This window comes from Oncorhynchus keta, chromosome 21 (assembly GCF_023373465.1).
Source record: "Oncorhynchus keta strain PuntledgeMale-10-30-2019 chromosome 21, Oket_V2, whole genome shotgun sequence".
In the NCBI taxonomy this organism is placed as follows: domain Eukaryota; kingdom Metazoa; phylum Chordata; class Actinopteri; order Salmoniformes; family Salmonidae; genus Oncorhynchus; species Oncorhynchus keta.
Genome location: NC_068441.1, coordinates 13,114,118 through 13,134,688, shown reverse-complemented (window position 1 = coordinate 13,134,688; position 20,571 = coordinate 13,114,118). Strand labels below are relative to the sequence as shown.

General features: G+C 41.8%; 1 protein-coding gene across 3 annotated transcripts in view; it reads left to right on the top strand.

Annotated features, from left to right (window-relative positions):
- The window catches only part of LOC118399850 (chemokine-like protein TAFA-1), a 295,347-nt gene extending 274,794 nt beyond the window's left edge, over positions 1-20,553 (top strand). The window contains exons 4-6 of one of the 3 annotated variants that reach the window (XR_008074133.1): positions 7,109-7,233; positions 8,851-8,941; positions 18,879-20,553. Coding sequence is in view for 1 of the 3 variants with exons in the window: in XM_052473355.1 (XP_052329315.1) it covers positions 7,109-7,233; positions 18,879-18,896 (143 nt within the window). In the remaining 2 variants the exon portion in view is untranslated. Of the gene's footprint in view, positions 1-7,108; positions 7,234-8,850; positions 8,942-12,906; positions 16,798-18,878 lie in introns of those variants that run through there. The other 2 variants (XR_008074134.1, XM_052473355.1) reach the window with 2 other exon arrangements.
- The last annotated feature ends 18 nt before the right edge of the window (positions 20,554-20,571 follow it).

Here is a 20,571-nt window from a genome sequence, read left to right as displayed (position 1 = left end):
TGTATGATTTTTAAGTAATTAATTAGCATTTTATTGCGTGACATAATTATTTGATACATCAGAAAAGCAGAATTTAATAATTGGTACAGAAACCTTTGTTTGCAATTACAGAGATCACAAGTTTCCTGTAGTTCTTGACCAGGTTTGCACACACTGCAGCAGGGATTTTGGCCCACTCCTCCATACAGACCTTCTCAAGATCCTTCAGGTTTCGGGGCTGTCGCTGGGCTATATGGACTTTCAGCTCCCTCCAAAGATTTTCCATTGGGTTCAGGTCTGGTGACTGGCTAGGCCACTCCAGGACCTTGAGATGCTTCTTACGGAGCCACTCCTTAGTTGCCCTGGCTGTGTGTTTCGGGTCATTGTCATGCTGGAAGACCCAGCCACTACCCATCTTCAATGCTCTTACTGAGGGAAGGAGGTTGTTGGCCAAGATCTCACGATACATGGCCCCATCCATGCTCCCCTCAATACTGTGCAGTCATCATGTCCCCTTTGCAGAAAAGCATCGCCAAAGAATGATGTTTCCACCTCCACGCTTCACGGTTGGGATGGTGTCTTGGGGTTATACTCATCCTTCTTCTTCCTCCAAACATGGCGAGTGGAGTTTAGACCAAAAAGCTCTATTTTTGTCTAATCAGACCACATTCCTCCTCTGGATCATCCAGATGGTCATTGGCAAACTTCAGACGGGCCTGGACATGTGCTGGCTTGAGCAGGGGGACCTTGCGCGCGCTGCAGGATTTTAATCCATGACGGCGTAGTGTGTTACTAATGGTTTTCTTTGAGACTGTGGTCCCAGCTCTCTTCAGGTCATTGACCAGGTCCTGCCGTGTAGTTCTGGGCTGATCCCTCACCTTCCTCATGATCATTGATGCCCCACGAGGTGAGATCTTGCATGGAGTCCCAGACCGAGGGTGATTGACCGTCATCTTGAACTTCTTCCATTTTCTAATAATTGCGCCAACAGTTGTTGCCTTCTCACCAACCTGCTTGCCTATTGTCCTGTAGCCCATCCCAGCCTTTTGCAGGTCTACAATTTTATCCCTGATTTCCTTACACAGCTCTCTGGTCTTGGCCATTGTGGAGAGGTTGGAGTCTGTTTGATTGAGTGTGTGGACAGTTGTCTTTTATACAGGTAACGAGTTCAAACAGGTGCAGTTAATACTGGGAATGAGTGAAGAACAGGGGGGCTTCTTAAAGAAAAACTAACAGGTCTGTGAGAGCCGGAATTCTTACTGGTTAGTAGGTGATCAAATACTTATGTCATGCAATAAAATGCTAATTAATTACTTAAAAAACATACAATGTGATTTTCTGTTTTAGATTCCGTCTCTCACAGTTGATGAGTAACTATGATAAAAACTACATACCTCTACATGCTTTGTAAGTAGGAAAACCTGCAAAATCGGCAGTGTATCAAATACTTGTTCTCCCCACTGTACATTACACACACACACACACACACACACACACACACACACACACACACACACACACACACACACATACACATACACTCACACACGCAAATATACACTTTTCAAATTCCATAAATACAGGCTGTAGTCCCTGGGTAGTCATTATGGGTGTAAAATCTTGGACATGTAATAATTGAGAGGCCAAACAATAGTGTCTGTATAGCTAATCAAGAGCCAGTCTGGCACTGTGCAGAGCTGCGATTAATACAAAATAATGGCTTGTGAAACTGACCTCAGATCTAGGGTCTCTGTCTCAGCCCCTCCATAATCACACACTGGCTTCATTATTCCAGCTCTGTTGACCTTCCCCAGCCTTATTACTGCCATTACAAAATGGCTAGTCTCCCTGGGGCTTCAGCCAGGCTCATCTCTCTGTGTAAGGACTGATCAGGCCTCTTCATTAAAACAATCAGCTCATTATACCCAGTTTGGGGGTTTGTTACTGGTCTGGTGAGATAGGACTCCCATGACTGATTGATTTGGAAATGAATGAGTGATGGGTTAGAGACACAGACACCGATTGTTGAGGTACTGTAGATTGATTGGAGAGTAGAAGAGTGCTTCTGACTATTAGAGGCTGGAGGGACATGGTGCCAGACAGAGGGGCACTGGAGGGCCAGAGGGGCGTTAGAGAGAGGCAGAGGGAGGCAGGGAGAGTTCCCCGTTACCCAGTATTTTACTTTAGGTGTACAAAACCTAAAGTAAAATACTCAAAAACAAAACTTAAGAACACGAAGCATAGAAATAGCACAGATAGAACATATCTACCGCTTCTTAGACGTGCTTTAATTGAGAATGACAGATCTATAACTTTCTATGTGAATTTGGTCAGGTCACCCAAAAATGTACACATTGCAGCTTTAACTATCCATTGAAACTTCAGGCATGCCCTCAAAACTCAACTGGGACAACATTCAATTATGTTCGCTCATCTGTCAACGTGTTCAAACATTGTGTAACATTGTGTTACCCGTCAGACATGTGTTCGGTTCAATCTATCACACACTGTAACTACCCCTGTGTGGATGCTTGACTATGGGGACGTCATCTACAGGTCAGCATGCAAGGGAGCCCTTGAGAATCTAGACATGCTTTATCATTATGTCATTCTGCCAGGTTTTCCCCTTACACCTCTCATAATATGCGTTCTACACTGAGTTTACAAAACATTAAGAACACCTTCCTAATATTGACTTGCACCCCCTTTTGCCCTCAGAACAGCCTCAATTCGATGAAAGGACTAACACAATTGGTCTCTCCAAGGTCTTGAAAGCGTTCCACAGGGATGCTGGCCCATGTTGACTCATGCTGTCCCATGTTGTTCTGTATTGACTTTGTGTTTGTCATAATGTCCCTGTGCTTCTGTGATGTCTGTCTTGTCCTATGATTTCAATGTTTTTTTTGTTAATGTATTTATTGCACCGCACGTCACTTAACCTCAATGTCACGCTGGATTATGCTTTAAGAGATGTAGAAGAAATGTCATGTAGAACAGTCTTCACGGATCCACTTGTACCAAGGGGGTCCGAATCCAGAATTCTAAGTATTGTCACGCTCTGAGTCAGATCTTATATGATTGTCACAGGTCTCAGGTATGTGTAGTTTTAACTGACTTGTCCAGGAGGATCCATACAGATCCAAACGCGACTGCAGCTGTAGAAAGAGAGAAATTGTATACTTTATTCTGCTGCTCTTGCTTTTCACGAGAGTGACGCATTGGCCCGTGTAGGTTGTTGTTGTTGTTGGCCAATCATACGTCATCAAAGCGGCATGGAGTCACGGAGCCTCCATGTGTGGCAAAAGTTAGGAGATATATAATCAATGGAACATGGAATTAAAATTATGGAATTAAAAGTTAATGGAGATGGATAGGCAGTGGTGTAAAGTACTTCAGCAAAAATACTTTAAAGTACTACTTAATTCGTTTTGGGGGTATCTGTACTTTACTATCGATATTTTTGACAACTTTTACTTTTAATTCACTACATTTCTAAAGAAAATAACGTACTTTTTACTCAAAAAAAAAAACATTTTCCCCGACAGCCAAAAGTACTCGTTACATTTTGAATGCTAAACAGGACAGAACATGGTCCAATTCACACACTTCTCAAGAGAACATCCCTGGTTTTACCTAATGCCACTGATCTGGCAGAATCAGTAAACACAAATACTTTGGTTGTAAATTATTGTGTGTTGGAGTGTGCCTCTGGCTATCCGTAAATAGAATAAAAAATACAATTGTGCTGTCTGATTTGCTTAATATAAGGAATTTCAATTATTCATTATTCATAACTTTGGATACTTAAGTATATTTTAGCAATTACATTTACTTTTGATACTTAAAACCAAATACTTTTAGACTTTTACTCAAGTAGTATTTTACTGGATTACTTTATTATTTTACTGGGTGACTTTCACTTTTAGGTATCGTTACATTTACTCAAATATGACAATTGGGTACTTTTTCCACCACTGAGGATAGGCTACAACAACCAAGAGCAAAATGTTAGGCTGCTACTTAATATTCTGAATTGAGATGTTGTTTGTAACTGTGTAGGACGAGAAAGTAAATAACCTAGCTTTGGCAGCTATCTACTATTGCGTCTTCTCCCTGCTCCCCGTGTCACTCACTCACTCACTTACTCAGAGTAGTGTCAGTCAATTAAGTCAGTTAATTGACTGACACTACAAGTCAGTTACAATTACACGTACCCGAGACCCATGACAATCAGATCAGACTCTCAGACCCGTGACATAGAAAACGTTTTGGTCCCATGAAGACCTCTAATGCAGAATTTGATACATCATGATTGTGCCAATGATATTTTATTTTATTTAACCTTTATTTAACCAGGTAGGCCAGTTGAGAACAAGTTCTCATTTACAACTGCGACCTGGCCAAGATTAAGCAAAGCAGTGCGACAAAAACAACAACACAGAGTTACCAATGGGATAAACACACGTACAGTCAATAACACAATAGAAAACACAATGTACATTGTGTGCAAAAGTAGTAAGATTTGGGAGGTAAGGCAATAAATAGGCCATAGAGGAAAAATAAGTATGACAGACAGACTGACATTTTTGTGATGACCAGGCCTTGCACTGTAGGTAATTTACCCAGGGACCACCGTCCTGCTTTAATAATCCACATCCCCTTCATAGTTCTCGTCAGGAGAGGAGGGGAAACAGGAGGGGTCATGAAGTCGCTGTTGTTGTGACTTTAGTGTTGGTAGTGGGAAAGGGGGAGGTAGGAGTGGAGTGGACGTCTGGGTGGTGAGGAATGGATCCCAGCCCATAGAATGGAACTTTTCCAGCTGCCATGGTCGCTGAAAGAGATGTCCCGACCTGGATTCAATAGATCTGGAGCTCCATATTAACCCGGAGCCTCTCCTTTAGCCCCTGTGGCTCTCTGACTCCCTACACATACTGGATCACACAGAAGGGCTGCCAAGTTAAGGCCTGCTATTTAAGTTGGGTTCAAATTGTATCAGTTTAGCTTTTACGATGATGACCTTATGAATGAGATGGAGAAGTCTGCCACTGTCTGCCACTGTCTTATCAATAGACATATTGTCTCTAAGGTACTGTAACGGTGGTAGAAATGACTTGGAGCTATTTATATATCTTGCACAGAAAACCATTATGCTGTTTATAATAAGGGCAGAGTTAGTGTCTCTGAGACATGTTCGAGAGGCACATACAATTGACTGGCCCTAAAGAAATGACTAACACAGATGTAGACGCTCAGCACACAATGTGAGGAGAAATCAATGTTTCATGGAGTATAGTAAATACCATTCATCTTTCATGCAAATTACAGGTCATCTTTCAACCCCTCTGGTGAAGCAGCATTTTAATCTCAGCTCTCCCTCCCTCTCCTTCTCTTTTCTCCGTCACTGTCTCTCTCTTTTCCATTCCAAAAAAAAATAAAAAAATTATTTGCAGGTATTACTTTACCATCTTCAATTCAGTGGATTCTGCATTGAAAGTGTTGAATATAAATCCTTCTCAATGTTTCCAGGTTCTGCTGTTCATAACAAAAATCAGGAGGTAAGTAGAAAACAGGCTCATTGCAGCACAAAACGATCAGACGCGTCGCCTGGAGCACCAGACATTATACAGTTGATGGTGTTTGTCCAGCTCAGCCCTGGCTTAACTAGAATAGCATGGAAACAAACATTGCAGCATCTCAGCAAGACCTCATGGTGAGATAATGTTTCCTGCCATCACACATGGGATTGCTGTGTGATTAAGATGGGATGTATATTTAGTGAAGCTACACAGTGTGTGAGAAAGACGGGGAGAGAGAGAGAAAGAGAGAGAGAGAAAGAGATATGACAGATGAGTGTGTGGTAATTGCTGTATGTGGTGAACAGCCACGGGGGAGCCTATGGTTAATGTGTGTTTGGTTGGTTTGCGGAGGAAGATAACACTTTGCTCTGGGCTCTGCTAGCTCTGGTAGCTTCAGCACACGGTTAGGCCATCTTTAGGGGGAGGGGAAGCGTCAGCCTGGGATTGCTGATACTTCACTGAGGAGTCCCTGTGGTTTCTATAAAGCCAATGCAGCGACTGTATGAGTCAGTTCTTCTCGGAGTGTGTATGTGTCCAGTGTTTGAAAAGTAGGCTACAGTGCAGCCTGTTCTTGCTCCGTACGTTGCTACAGTTTGTACCACAATGCACAGGAGCTTTACTGTGCCCTGCATTTTTGAAGGAGGTGCTTACAAAATAACTTGCTACCCTGTAACCTTGGTTACTCAGATTACCAGAAAGGTGAAACAGGATGTGAGTTGGAAAACCCCAATATGACTATCTTGACTCAGGAATTCATACTTCTAATCCTATCCAGTTAAAGGGGAATGGAAAACTTTAGGAAGGTAAGCTAAGCCAAGAGGTGCATTTAATCTAATGCTAAACATGTGCATTTAAAAGAAAAGAATAATAATTACAGTAGTACAGTTCTGGGTGGAAAGAAGATCATGCAGGACAACCACCAGACGGGCTCATTGCCTTCAATGGGAATGATGGTTCTATACAAGACATTTCTTTCACTGAAAACAGAAGCATAACAACACATGGGTGAGACAAAGCACATACTTTCTAGTCTGAATGTCACAGAAACCACTGTGAATTCCTGTGGCAGACATGCAATAGGTGCACACGCACAGGCAGACGTTTACACACACAAACACACCAACATCTCGATGAGAAGACGGGAAAGAACCTTGTTTGTTTTGTCTAATAGCCAGAGGACGTATTTTGTAGATGTTAATGAGAGGCAATTAGTTTTGATTAAAAATAAGATTACTGCTTCTCCATGCAATGCTACTATATCAAAACAAAATAATGATTAATCACTGTTTGGGCAAGACATTATTGTCAACAGCGAGATTCATTTCACAAACTGTACAAATTGCTCTGAGCAAGGAAGGATGAGAACATTCATTTAGAAACATGTGTGGGTCTTATCACCATAGTCTGTTCACTTGAGGACTTTTTCATCATACTGAAAAGCTGGAATTATCCTCAATGTGTCTGTGTCTGTTGCCCACGCCTGTGTACCAATATTGTGTGTAATGACAGGTTGGACTCAGCCCTCTCTCTCTGTCTCTCTCTCCCCCTGGCAGCGTCCATTGTGATTGGGAAGTGGTGGTGTGAGATGGAGCCGTGTCTGGAGGGAGAGGAGTGTAAGACTCTGCCTGATAACTCTGGATGGATGTGCTCCTCTGGGAACAAGATCAAGACCACAAGGGTGAGACTCTGCTAGACAACACACACATCACACTGAACACAGCACGCACACATCAACACAGCACACACAGACTACTCTCACAATGGCTATGGATGTGTCAGATAAGCTATGTGAATCTGTTGGTTAACTGAGTCGTGGTGAGAAGCCCTCACTAGAAAACAACAACAACAACAACCACAACAACCTATCAGGCTGTAAATATAACCCGAGTGACCACAGCTAGACAAGACAGTTCTGATATAAACGCTTTGGTACATCCACTGGAATACTGTGGTAGGTGCTCATCTCCTTTCCCATTCCTATCATTTGGGTAATCGTCTCCTGAATCGTCTCCTGAATCGTCTCCTGAATCGTCTCCTGAATCGTCTCCTGAATCGTCTCCTGAATCGTCTCCTGTTATTTCATATGAAGAACCCTACATCTTCAAAACTCAAGCAGAGTTCAGTGGGAATAAAGTGTGCACTTGACACGTATTGTGCATGTGTTTGTTCGAGTGAGGTGAGCTTTTTAAACTGTAAGCAGAATATCCAATGACCTGCGCCAGAAAAGTGTAAGCAAGGCAGTGAAAAACAGCGTGTTTTTGCCTAAGGGGTAAACTCTTTTAGAAGATAAACTTAAGAGCAAGTGCCTTTCCACTGCCAGGCAGTGTGTAAAAAAACAAGATGAAGAATCGGCCGTAAGAAATGAAAATAATAAAAGGAATAAAGTGAGCTCATCTAACACTCTGTGACAGGTTGATCGGCAGATTTGTATTCATTCTATGGGTGCAGCCTCCCGCTTCTCTTAGTGATTCGTGACCATGACTGAATAGAAATAGAGACTAATGTGATAATGGTGACAGGAACAGCCAGGGAAGGTTAGACCACACAGGGTTTCTCAAGGTTGTTCCGCTTGCTTATGCAATACACAGTCTATACTTGCATGCTATTCCAAGCACTAAAAGCGAAAAGAAGTTGACCGGATGGTACGATTTTGCCAGCCTGTCAAGGTAAGCAAACTTTAAGAACGCCTCTCAGAATGCATTCTTTGGACAACAACGTGAAACGCGTTTCATAAATTGGATGTAACCTTGGACGAACCCTCTCGTTGCCAAGCATATTTCCTAAAACAGTGGTTCACAAACCTCTCCTTGGGGACCCCCTACCGTCCTATGTGTTTGATCTATTCCAGAGCTAGCACACCTGATTCAAATTGTCAACTAATCATCAAATCCTTGGTCGCCTTCCTCTGCTCAGACATTGCATGCATCAACCAATGGTTGCGTGACACGTCATCGACTGTGCCGTCGGGCAGCAGATTGCTAAAACATATGATATGGTTAGCTGATACCAAAACAACCTATCCAGGCACCCGTTGAATACATGAATGAGGCAAGCTAATTCAAGGCCACAACAAAATGTTGAAATGTCTGGCCATCCCCGAGGAGAGGTTTGAGAACCACTGTCCTAAAAACACCTCATATGAATCGATTACTATGTGCAGTGCTAGAAGTGATCTGAAGTCAGTGAACAGGAAGGGATCCTGTGTGTGTGCATTAGGGTCAGAGGCAAAGGCTCTACAAAAGGATATACTCCTAAATATCCACATCAACATTTTCTCTTGACCCTCTCTTTGCAGAACACTGCGCCATACTCACCTTTTTAGCTCTGGAAGCAAAATGCAGAGGATGCTTCAACAGAAACTGAGCTGCATTCTTGCTTCTGTAAAGGTTAGTCTCTCTCCAGCTCTTCTTCATGTGCACTTCACGAAACAACTATAGGAGTGTGACTGACTGACTTATGTTCAATGGCTTCTCATTCATTCAAATACTCAGAGAAAAATATTCAACTGTGTGTGTTTACAGAATGTGCATAATTAGGCAAAATGACACAAATACTACGCACTCTCCCTTCCACTGAAGATTACAGTGAAACACACACAGCACATGCAACACGCGCAATATAAATTACGTTCGTCAACAATTTTAAAAACTATCTCATGTACAGTACCAGTCAAAAGTTTGGACACACCTTCTCATTCCAGGGTTTTTCTTTATTTTTACCATTTTCTACATTGTAGAATAATGAATAGTGAAGACATCAAAACTATGAAGTAACAAACATGGAATCATAGAATCATTGGCGACTCCGGGATGCTGACCTTCTAGGCAGAGTTGCAAAGAAAAGCCATCTCTCAGACTGGCCAATAAAAAGAAAAGATTAAGATGGGCAAAATAACACAGACACTGGACAGAGGAACTCTGCCTAGAAGGCCAGCATCCCGGAGTTGGTGTTTTGCGGGTAATATTTAATTAATCTGCCAGTTTCTCAAACTAGACACTCTAATGTACTTGTCCTCTTGCTCAGTAGTGCACTGGGGCCTCCCACTTCTCTTTCTATTCTGGTTAGAGACAGTTTCACTGTTCTGTGAATCGAGTAGTACACAGCGTTGTACGAGATCCTCAGTTTATTGGCAATTTCTTGCATGGAATAGCCTTCATTTCTCAGAACAAGAATAGACTGATGAGTTTCAGAAGAAAGGTATTTATTTCTGGCCATTTGGAACCTGTAAATCAAACCCACATGCTGATGCTCCAGATACCCAAATAGCCTAAAGAAGGCCAGTTGTATTGCTTCTTTAATCACAACAACATTTTCAGCAGTGCTAACATAATTACAAAAGGGTTTTCTAATGATCAATTAGCCTTTTAAAATGATAAACTTGGATTAGCTAACACAACGTGCCACTTGAACACAGGAGTGATGTTTGCTGATAATGGGCCTCTGTACCTGTATGTAGATATTTCATTAAAAATCAGCTACAATAATCACTTACACTTACAAAGTCTACACTGTATTTTGGATTGATTTTATGTTATTTTAATGGACAAAAAAATTTGTTTTTCTTTCAAATACAAGGACATTTATAAGTGACCCCAAACTTTTGAACGGTAGTGTATATATGCAGGCCTCAACCCCTCCCCTGAGAGCACTTGATTCAGTATATCATGCGGCCCTCAGGTTCATTACCAATCAAAAACGTTGATCACATCATTGTGATCTCTACAGCGTCATTGGCTGGTCGTCATTGACCTTGCGTCGGCTTAAACACTCGTATACACTGATTTAAAAAGCCATACTGGGTAAAATGCCACTTAATCTCTGTTCTTTTTTTAATCGAGTCAATAAATAAATATGAATTACGGTCCCATTCTCAATTGCTTTTAACAGTACCACGAATTATAACAGGTCATGGTAGAAATAGTTTTAGGTACTCAGCTCCATGGTTTTTCCAATTCTCTCCTGAACATTTTAAAATTTGATGATCTAGTCACGTTGGTGGAGTTTTAACACTTGATCGATGTAAATATCACGAGTGTAATTGTTGCAACAATTGCATTGTTATCTCAATGAGAAAAACCTGTATAAATAAAAGTTAAATAAATACAAATATAGAAATAAAAAAACAGACACATCTCAACACCAAATGTTCAGAGGAGACTGTGTGAATCTGGCCTTCATGGTTGAATTTCTGCAACCACTACTAAAGGACACCAATGATAAGAAGAGACTTGCTTGGGCCAAGAAACACAAGCAATGGACATTAGACTGGTGTAAATCTGTCCTTTGGTCTGAGATCTTTGGTTCCAACTGCCGTGTCTTTGTGAGAAGGAGAGTAGGTGAACGGATGATCTCCGCATGTGTGGTTCCCACCGTGAAGCATGGAGGAGGAGGTGTGATGGTGTGGGGGTGCTTTGCTGGTGACTCTGTCTGTGATTTCTTTAGAATTCAAGGCACACTTAACCAGCATGGCTACCACAGCATTCTGCAGCAATTCGTCATCCCATCTGGTTTGCGCTTAGCGGGACTATCATTTGTTTTTCAACAGGACAATGACCCATCATAAACTCCAGGCTATGTAAAGGCTATTTGACCTAGAAGGACAGTGATGGAGTGCTGTTTCAGATTACCTGGCCTCCACAATCACTCAACCTCGACGCAGTTGAGAAGGTTTGGGATGAGTTGGATGGCAGAATGAAGAAAAAGCAGTCAACAAGTGCTTATGTGGGAACTCCTTCAAGATGTCTAGAACAGCATTCCGAGTGTGCAAAGCCGTTGTCAAGGAAAGGGTGGCTACTTTGAAGAATCTCAAATATAAAATTGATTTTGATTTAACACTTTTTTGGTTCCTACAGGATTCCATATTTGTTATTTCATAGTTTTGATGTTTTCACTATTATTCTACAATGTAGAAAATATAAAAATATAAGAAAAACCCTTGACTGAGTAGGTGTCCAAACTTTTCACTGGTACTGTACATCTGGAAATACAAAGACATGCATGCCGCCTGTCAACACACACACACACACACACACACACACACACACACACACACACACACACACACACACACACACACACACACACACACACACACACACACACACACACACACACACACACACACACACACACACACACACACACACACACACACACACACACACACACACACACACACACACACACACACACACACACACACACACACACACACACACACACACACACACACACACACACACACACACACACACACACACACACACACACACACACACACACACACACACACACACACACACACACACACACACACACACACACACACACACACACACACACACACACACACACACACACACACACACACACACACACACACACACACACACACACACACACACACACACACACACACACACACACACACACACACACACACACACACACACACACACACACACACACACACACACACACACACACACACACACACACACACACACACACACACACACACACACACACACACACACACACACACACACACACACACACACACACACACACACACACACACACACACACACACACACACACACACACACACACACACACACACACACACACACACACACACACACACACACACACCCCCTGGCCATTTGCTGTTCTGGTCAGATCAGTGTGTAATAGTAGGATCAGTCCCTATCTCTCATCCATTCTCTCCTTTGTTTCATGTCCTATTTTGCTACTGGGTACTGTGTAAATTAGATTACTGTGCATAGTCCCAGTCTGCCAATCCCATTATGAATTGCTCATCTCGGATGTGTGTGTGTGTGTGTGTGTGTGTGTGTGTGTGTGTGTCTGAAACCCTTGGGTATGTCTGTCTCCTGCCCCTCTTGTTGTGTGGGTTGTTCTCAGAGGCTGTCTATGCTTTCCTGATCTGCCTTTAACGTGGGGCATTTAGACAACTATCAGCGGACAGCATAGACAACAGACCATTTAAAAGGGTTTTATTTCCCTCTCTGTATTCCTGTTTTAATCAACATATTTCATTCTTTCTGCATTGAGGGCAAATAACCTCATCTGTATTTGTTTCGTTATACTCCAGTAAATCCTACAGGACTTTCTTCCCCCCTTTTCATTTCACCTGCAGGGTTTCATTTGGCTCTGAACAGCCTCAGTGAAATGCAATCAGGCACTCCCCCCCACACACACACACACACACAAACACACATAAATACATCAGCTTTAATACTCGTTTTTTAAATTGGCCTGAACGTAAGAAGCTGACAAAGCGAGTGCCTGACAGCCTTTTTTTCTGTATTTTTTTCTTGCTGTCTTTCAGAGGGGGAGCCCTGCTTGCCTGTACTCTATCAGCAGCAGACAAGGCAGGCCTTTTGTTTGAGGAAGTCACAGTGAAGGGAACTGGGGAGGGACCCCTCCAAACACACGCCCAGCATAGATCCACATTACCTGCTCCATTGGCTAAATAGATCAATCAATTTCTTCTCACGCCATACAATTACATGGAAAAGGGAGAGAACAAAAAAAAGCTTGTCTTCATTCTGCTTACCTGCCCCTTTTGTTATAAGGATCTAATTATGTGAAGGCTTCAATATAATCAAGAATCCCTACCAGACAGACAGTACATGTCACCAGACAGATTGACTGTTAGCCCAGGATCATTCATGGCTGAGAGAAGAAGAAGAAACTGATAAGAGACATTTCACTAATACTTTGGTAGTTTCCTAGCTGTTAACTCAGTATGTAAATTCAGTATATGCTTTGCTGTTTCATGAGCCACATGTTGTCTATTAGAAGTACCAGAAGGCACCTTTTCAAGACAGTCACAAAACACAACAGGATATATCCCATCTGGGAGGCTTGTTCAGAGCAAAGTGCAACAGACACATCACCATCAAATGTGTTGAATAAGAGAAATCATAAATCAATTGATCAAATGAACAACTGTTACCACTCCACACAGTAAAATCATGTTTTCAACTTACACTACTGTTCAAAAGTTTGGGGTTACTTAGAAATGTCCTTGTTTTTGAAAGACAAGCCCATCAGAAATACAGTGTAGACGTTGTTGTAAATGACTATTGTAGCTGGAAATGGCTGATTTTTTTTAAATGGAATATCTACATAGGCGTACAGAGGCCCATTATCAGCAACCATCACTCCTGTGTTCCAATGGCACGTTGTGTTAGCTAATCCATGTTTATCATTTTAAAAGGCTAATTGATTATTAGAAAACCCTCTTGCAATTATTTTAGCACTGCTGAAAACTGTTGTTCTGATTAAAGAAGCAATAAAACTAGTTGAGTATCTGGAGCTTCAACATTTGCGGGTTTGATTACAGGCTTGTTCTGAGAAATGAAGGCTATTCCATGCAGGAAATTGCCAAGAAACTGAACATTTCGTACAACGCTGTGTACTGTTCTACTCCCTTCACAGAACAGTGAAAACTGTCTCTAACTAGAATAGAAAGAGGAGTGGGAGGCCCCAACTGAACAAGGGGGCAAGTACTGTACATTAGAGTGTCTAGTTTGAGAAACAGACGCCTCACAAGTCCTCAACTGGCAGATTTGTTAAATATTATTCTTCAAAACACCAGTCTGAACATCAACAGTGAAGAGGTGACTCCAGGATGCTGGCCTTCTAGGCAGAGTTGCAAAGAAAAAGCCATATCTCAGACTGGCCAATAAAAATAAAAGATTAAGATGGGCAAAAGAACACAGACACTGGACAGAGAAACTCTGTCTAGAAGGCCAGCATTCCAGAGTTGCCTCTTCACTGTTGGTGTTGAGACTGGTGTTTTGCGGGTACTATTGAATGAAGCCTTCATTTCTCAGAACAAGAATAGACTGACGAGTTTCAGAAGAAAGTTCTTTGTTTCTGGCCATTTGGAGCCTGTAATCGAACCCTCAAACGGTAGTATCTATTTTTTTGATAACAGTTTACATTAACCATCCGTCCGCATTTTGCTTTCATAATAATGACATGACAGCTGATATAAGCTTAAAGGGGGTAGTCTACAGTTGCTCCATACATGTTTGGACTTATAAATGAATGATATGTACCCATTGATTGTTGAAGAATATACTGCAACTTCTAAATGCCTTATGAGCTTAGTTCAATTGTCATACCCCATCAGAACCCAAAATTTGATCTTGTTTTACTCCAATGTTTTTAAACAAAGTAAGTGTAAACATATACTGTAGCCTCAAAACACGGTTAGAACTAGAATTGTGATATCATGGATGGTCAGTCATTGCGTACATACCTCCGTCTATGAATTTGAGAGTGGTTACATTTATCCAGCCCCAACCCTCCACTTTCTAATTGTTTCAACTGCTGATTACTGCGTTAACTGTCTTCAAAAGTAGACAAAGTAGAAGACAAACTTTAGCTTTGTAGTGGGGTAATATTTGATATGTGTATATTATACTGTGTATAACTCACACGCGTCCCGTGATAAAACCGTGTCGTTTGTACATTAACAAAGTGTATTTGAAAGGATATCTGACTCCATTTAGCGTTATAATACAAAGAGATGTGTATTAGGCCAGGGGCCTAGAAGCTTCGGAAATTAAAATATATCACACAACCTTTCACCAATAGACAGGATACATTATAAGAGAGAGAGAAAAACAGACCTTAATTTTATTTATGACATCTGAAGGTGTGAAACCTACCACCATTGACCAATCAAACAATACCAATACACATGGTTAGCAGTTGTTATTGCGAGCGTAGCGAAATGCTCTTGCTTCTAGATCCGACAGTGCAGCAGTATCTAAGAGGCAATATCTAACAATTCCACAACAAAACCTAATATTTAACTAATTCCACAACAAAACCTAATACATCAAACATTTCCGTAAAAAACAACAACGATAAAGCCTTGTGTTCTTGTTTTTTATTTATTTTTCGAGCTGTTGGTGTTAGGTGCACTTGATTCAGCAGCCCTAGCACCGGGGAGACAAAGTGTTCCCATTTTTAACCATTGCATGTGTCTGAAGGTAGAACTCCACCTACCCAGCAGTCCCAGATAGCAAATCAAGTGCACCTATAGGCCTACCACTGACCAATCAGATAGCTCGTAACACTGTGTCTGCACAATGTAATAGGAAGCATCGAACGCACAGCAAAGTTCATAATGTGAGATTTCAAATGTTTTAAAACCACGAGTGGAGACTCAACGAATAGAGCAAATTGCTGCTGTGTTTGAGTAAGTTAATGTTTAAGTTGTTATTCAGCACTGCCAACACTTTGTTCAGCAGTTTAATAGTTCATAAAATGCACGTTCTCCCAAATTCCACTCACACTACAACCAGCACTACAGCTGCAATGAATGAGTACAGCAAAGTGTTTCGATAAGCTTGCGTTGTTGTTATTTGAGGCGTGTCTTTGTTAATATCGGAGTTTTTCAACAACATAAATTGATGCACGACGCAGAAATACTGCAGCTGGAAGACTGTGTCCCCTTTTCTCAGTGGAAGGAGAGAGGAGGGATGGTGAATCGGGTAAGAGGCAGCCTCACCGTTGCTCCCTTCCCTCAAACTGACTATCAGATGCAGGCCATCAGTCCAGTAAAAAGAAAAAGTGAATTATTATGCTCACTCAGCTGTCTGTAACAAGTAATACAGCAAATGATCTATTTCCAGTGTGGTTATACACCTTAAATGTTGAAACATAATTTCAAAATTGTCTTAGAAGAACAACATTGTCAGGACAATTCAAGCTTAGCCAGTATGCAGTGATAATGTATTGGGCCTACAGCCTACTGCACAAACCTCATTGCTGCAAAACTGTTTTTAATTGGTTAATGTTACATAGGCATCCTTTTTTTTAAGTCATGTTATTTATTTCCTGAGCGTTAGATCTCGGCTTGCATTTTGACTCAGAAAATGTTAGTGACCGCTGCTTTAGAGAGAGAGAGATACATTTTGGCCCTCAGAGGGGGGAAAGGCGTACTGGTCCATAAAGCATTGCCATTTGTGTTTTGCTGCACCATTTGCCATGCAGCCCCAGGTGACAGAGAGACATAGTTTAGGGCCGGGCCTGCAGTGTCATAAAGGAATGTGTCATAAGCTGACATCAACTGCCTTCACTGTTTATGTCCTCTGTCATGTCATTCTCATAACAGTGTTATGTAGGCCTTATGATGGAAGGTTCATGTAAAGTGGTTCTGTTTGCTTCTACTCTTTTGCTCTATACCCACTGTCAGTGTCACATTAAATGGATCTTGATGTATGTTGTTGTCGTCTGGAGTTTTCTGTTCCTTGGGGGGTTTCGTTGCTTTTCAAAGAAGTTCCTCAACAAATGGAATGGATGTGTTCAACACTTAACGAGAAACAGAAGGAAAGATAATGTCGACATGATTTCGCTAAGGCAATTGTCCTTGGCTCTTTTTACTTATTGATGTCTATGCAAATTGCATTTTAATGTGGCCTGTAAATTAGAATGCAGAGGGCTTCGTTTCCAACAGGAAAAAAAGTTTGGGAATCCTTTTCCAATCCATCCCTACCTGCTGCTGGGGACAGAACAGAGGACAGCTGAAATGACAGCATGTGCATATAATGTAACAAACCTCTGTGGGATTCAGTCTGTCTCTCTGTGGGAGAAGCAGGCGTAATGACAACTGTGCTTGTTATATTAGAGGTCACTTTCTGCTGGAACAAACTGTGACATTTGGCCATTCATTGGTTGATAGAGATGAAACAGATGCAAACGCTGGACAGCTTCGCCCTGAGGATTAGCTCTCTGACCAAAGGGGCTAGTTCTGTATAGAGAGAAGAGAAGGGGGAGAGTACACGTGGTAGCTGCTACTGCTACTGAGTCCTGGTAAAGAGGAAATTGAGTCAAACTACATTTGAATGGGAATGATCGAGTCGTCATGCTACACGAAGTCAGACTTTTCTATATGGTGTTTATGGTTGTGAATGTTGTCTAAAACTATCTGTATCACTCCAGCTTTGAAAAAAGGTGGCACTTAATCTTGAAAATGTTGAATGTCATCACAATGTTATACCATGATAGTGAACCATAAAAAACGATGCTAACATAGGACTCTCTGACAGGAGAGTTGGGTTGACAGAGGTGGTGCACACAGAGCCACTAACAAACTGCATGAACATTCTGACCTGTCAGAAAGAAAAGCTATAAGCCTCCACATCATTCTACCATCCACCCCCACAATTTCCAAATTACGACACAGACCTATTAGTATGAGCTGTGCCCAGGGCCCCGAGGGGTCCCCCAGGGTCCTGTCCCTGTCTCAATCACACACACACACACACCTGGCTGCCACCACCAGCAGAGACCTGTGGATGGAAATGTCATTGTGAGCAGTGTGAGGGCGAGACCAGAGCCACTGGGTTTTTAAAATTTTTATTAGCTCCACGTTGTGCAGGGTGTGTCCCCTATTCTCTGTCCTAATTTCTGATTCTTAAACAGGATTTATCAGAGTCAAAGTTTTAGATTGATTGCCGTGAATGTTGTTGATTTCGGTAAATTAGCATTTTTAGTAAATATTAAAAAAATAATATCACATTTTTGAGGAAATGTGAACTTTAAAATGATATATTGAGACACACTGTCAACATTAGAAAATGTACCGTGTGTGTAAAAAAATACCGTGTGTGTAACCAAGACGAGACAGAGGGGATGCAGCAGTTAAAGATGGAGCAGTCTGGTTCATCATGAACATACTGGGCACCTCATTCAAAGCCTTCTATAGCTGCCTGAGGGCTGCACAATGTGCCATTGAAATCCAGCCAGATTCACGACTGACACTAAATAAGAGTTGTTGAATTTAAGCCACAGGGAGACAGTCAGGCTTACGTCCCTTTTAGCCTTTTAGTCCCTTCACTGCGCTCAGATAGACAGGCTGAAATACTGAGAGATGATTGGCTGGTTCTGTTTGAGGAAGCACAGGCTTCTCCCTGACGTCGATCATGGGTACAGAAGTGTGAAGTAATAAAGCAGAAAATATGCCACAGTGATATTACCCAGAGCAGACAAACACAGCATGGAAACACACCAAGGTTTTTGCAACGACACTCTCTAATATCTCATGGATGAGAATGTACCTCAGTTTCGATGTTGCTCACTCTCACAAAAGCTGTCTGTTTTTAGCAATAACAGCAGAGGGGAGGTGAGAGAGATGAGCCTCTCAGTTCAAAAGACCTCTTGTTTTGACATGTGGAATGGAGAAATTCCTCGGGGTGTAATCCTCACGCACTTGTATGCCTTTGTTCTGTCTAAGTGTGTGTGTGTTTCTCTTCTCCTCTTCCCTGTGTGTTTCAGATTCACCCCAGGACCTAACAAAGAGCTCCCTTGCAGGCTCTGAGCCAGGATCCCCTCCCTCCAAACGGACTAAAACTATTACATCAACTGGATTACCTGTGACTGCAAAAAAAGGATATCCTCCTAGATAAAACAGCTTCGCTCGGGTGGTGCCAAGGATTTTAGACCAGACTAATCCCTTTTTGATCAATGAGCCTCACGTCGGGACTCTCCTCCACAACAACCACGGCCAATTTCCTACATGCTCTTTTTTTCTCCCTTTCGAAACTAAAACAGCTTAGCAGGGGTTATTTAGAGGTTGTAAAAACGTTATTTGAAGACACTAACGCCTTCCCAAAGGTAAACTGTATTATCCTCACTGAGCCTCAGTGCCACTGAGCAAGGGATCCTACAGGATCAGTGGCACGTTGGAGGGACATTATGTGGGGATCGATTGAACCTTTTTCAATAATCCTTGTCATCGGCGTCCATCTTAGAAGTGACATCTCAGCATGCCAGCTTTGTTGCGACTGTGCAGAGCCTGGGCAGTGACCCTGACTGTTGTCGACTCTGCCTACGCAACGCAATACCCACAGGAACAACAACAACACAGCGCCAATTAAACAGACACTCAGAGGTCACAGGGGTCAACCCAGGGGCCCATAGTCACTGTCCGTGATTGACATGTCATTCAGAACTGTTCTTTGTTGGCACATTCTATGTAATTCATTGGAGCTTTTTCTTTGTACATAATATACTTGTGTGTATATATACTGTAAATACAGGATGAAAAAGGCAGTTTGAGGGCTCTCTTATACAGTAAACATATCCTGCAAGGAGAACCTTCCATGGAATTCTTCAGTTATATCCCTGATTATGAAGTACAGTGAATTCCTAGTCAAAGGTGGTGGTTGAATATGCTCTCTGTGTATAGGACTGTTTGCAGTGTTTGATTTCATTGAGGGTCTCTGGAATAGACTTTGCGGGACCATAATGAGAAGAGTATTGGTCTCATTCACCATTCAGTGATGTGCTTGGAAAACAGGGATCCCTGTAGCTTCTGTAAAGATGATTAAACCACTGTACAGAACTGCCTCACAAAAGAAACAAGCATCAACAGTGACCCAAGTCCTCTTTTTTTGTTATAAATTATCGATAACAACAGTGCAACTGGGTCCAGTATCTGAGACTTATTTTATGTCGTGTGTCTGCTATTGAGAATGGTTGTGGACTTGACTTTGCTTGTTGTGCGTAGATTCCACACTGACACACTGAAAGACTTCCCAGTGGATATTTAGAGAAATACATTGAGAAAGTATTGGACACATTGAACAGACATGCAGTACCTTCACTAGATATACATACAGTCTTATCAGAATTAAAGGGGTTTTCTATAATGAGTTTCCTGTCTCCCTTTACTAAAAGTTTACTGTTTTAATGTGGGTGCTTTTTCTTGTGGTGCGTACATTCATAATTTCCATCTATATTGTGAACAGATACGTATTACACCATTTGTCTGAGTCAAGACAAGTATTAAAATAACTGGTGGAAATATGCATACACACAGACATGCTCAAAAACACACACACACACACACACACACACACACACACACACACACACACACACACACACACACACACACACACACACACACACACACACACACACACACACACGCACACACACAAATTAGTGTGTGATTGTTCATTTA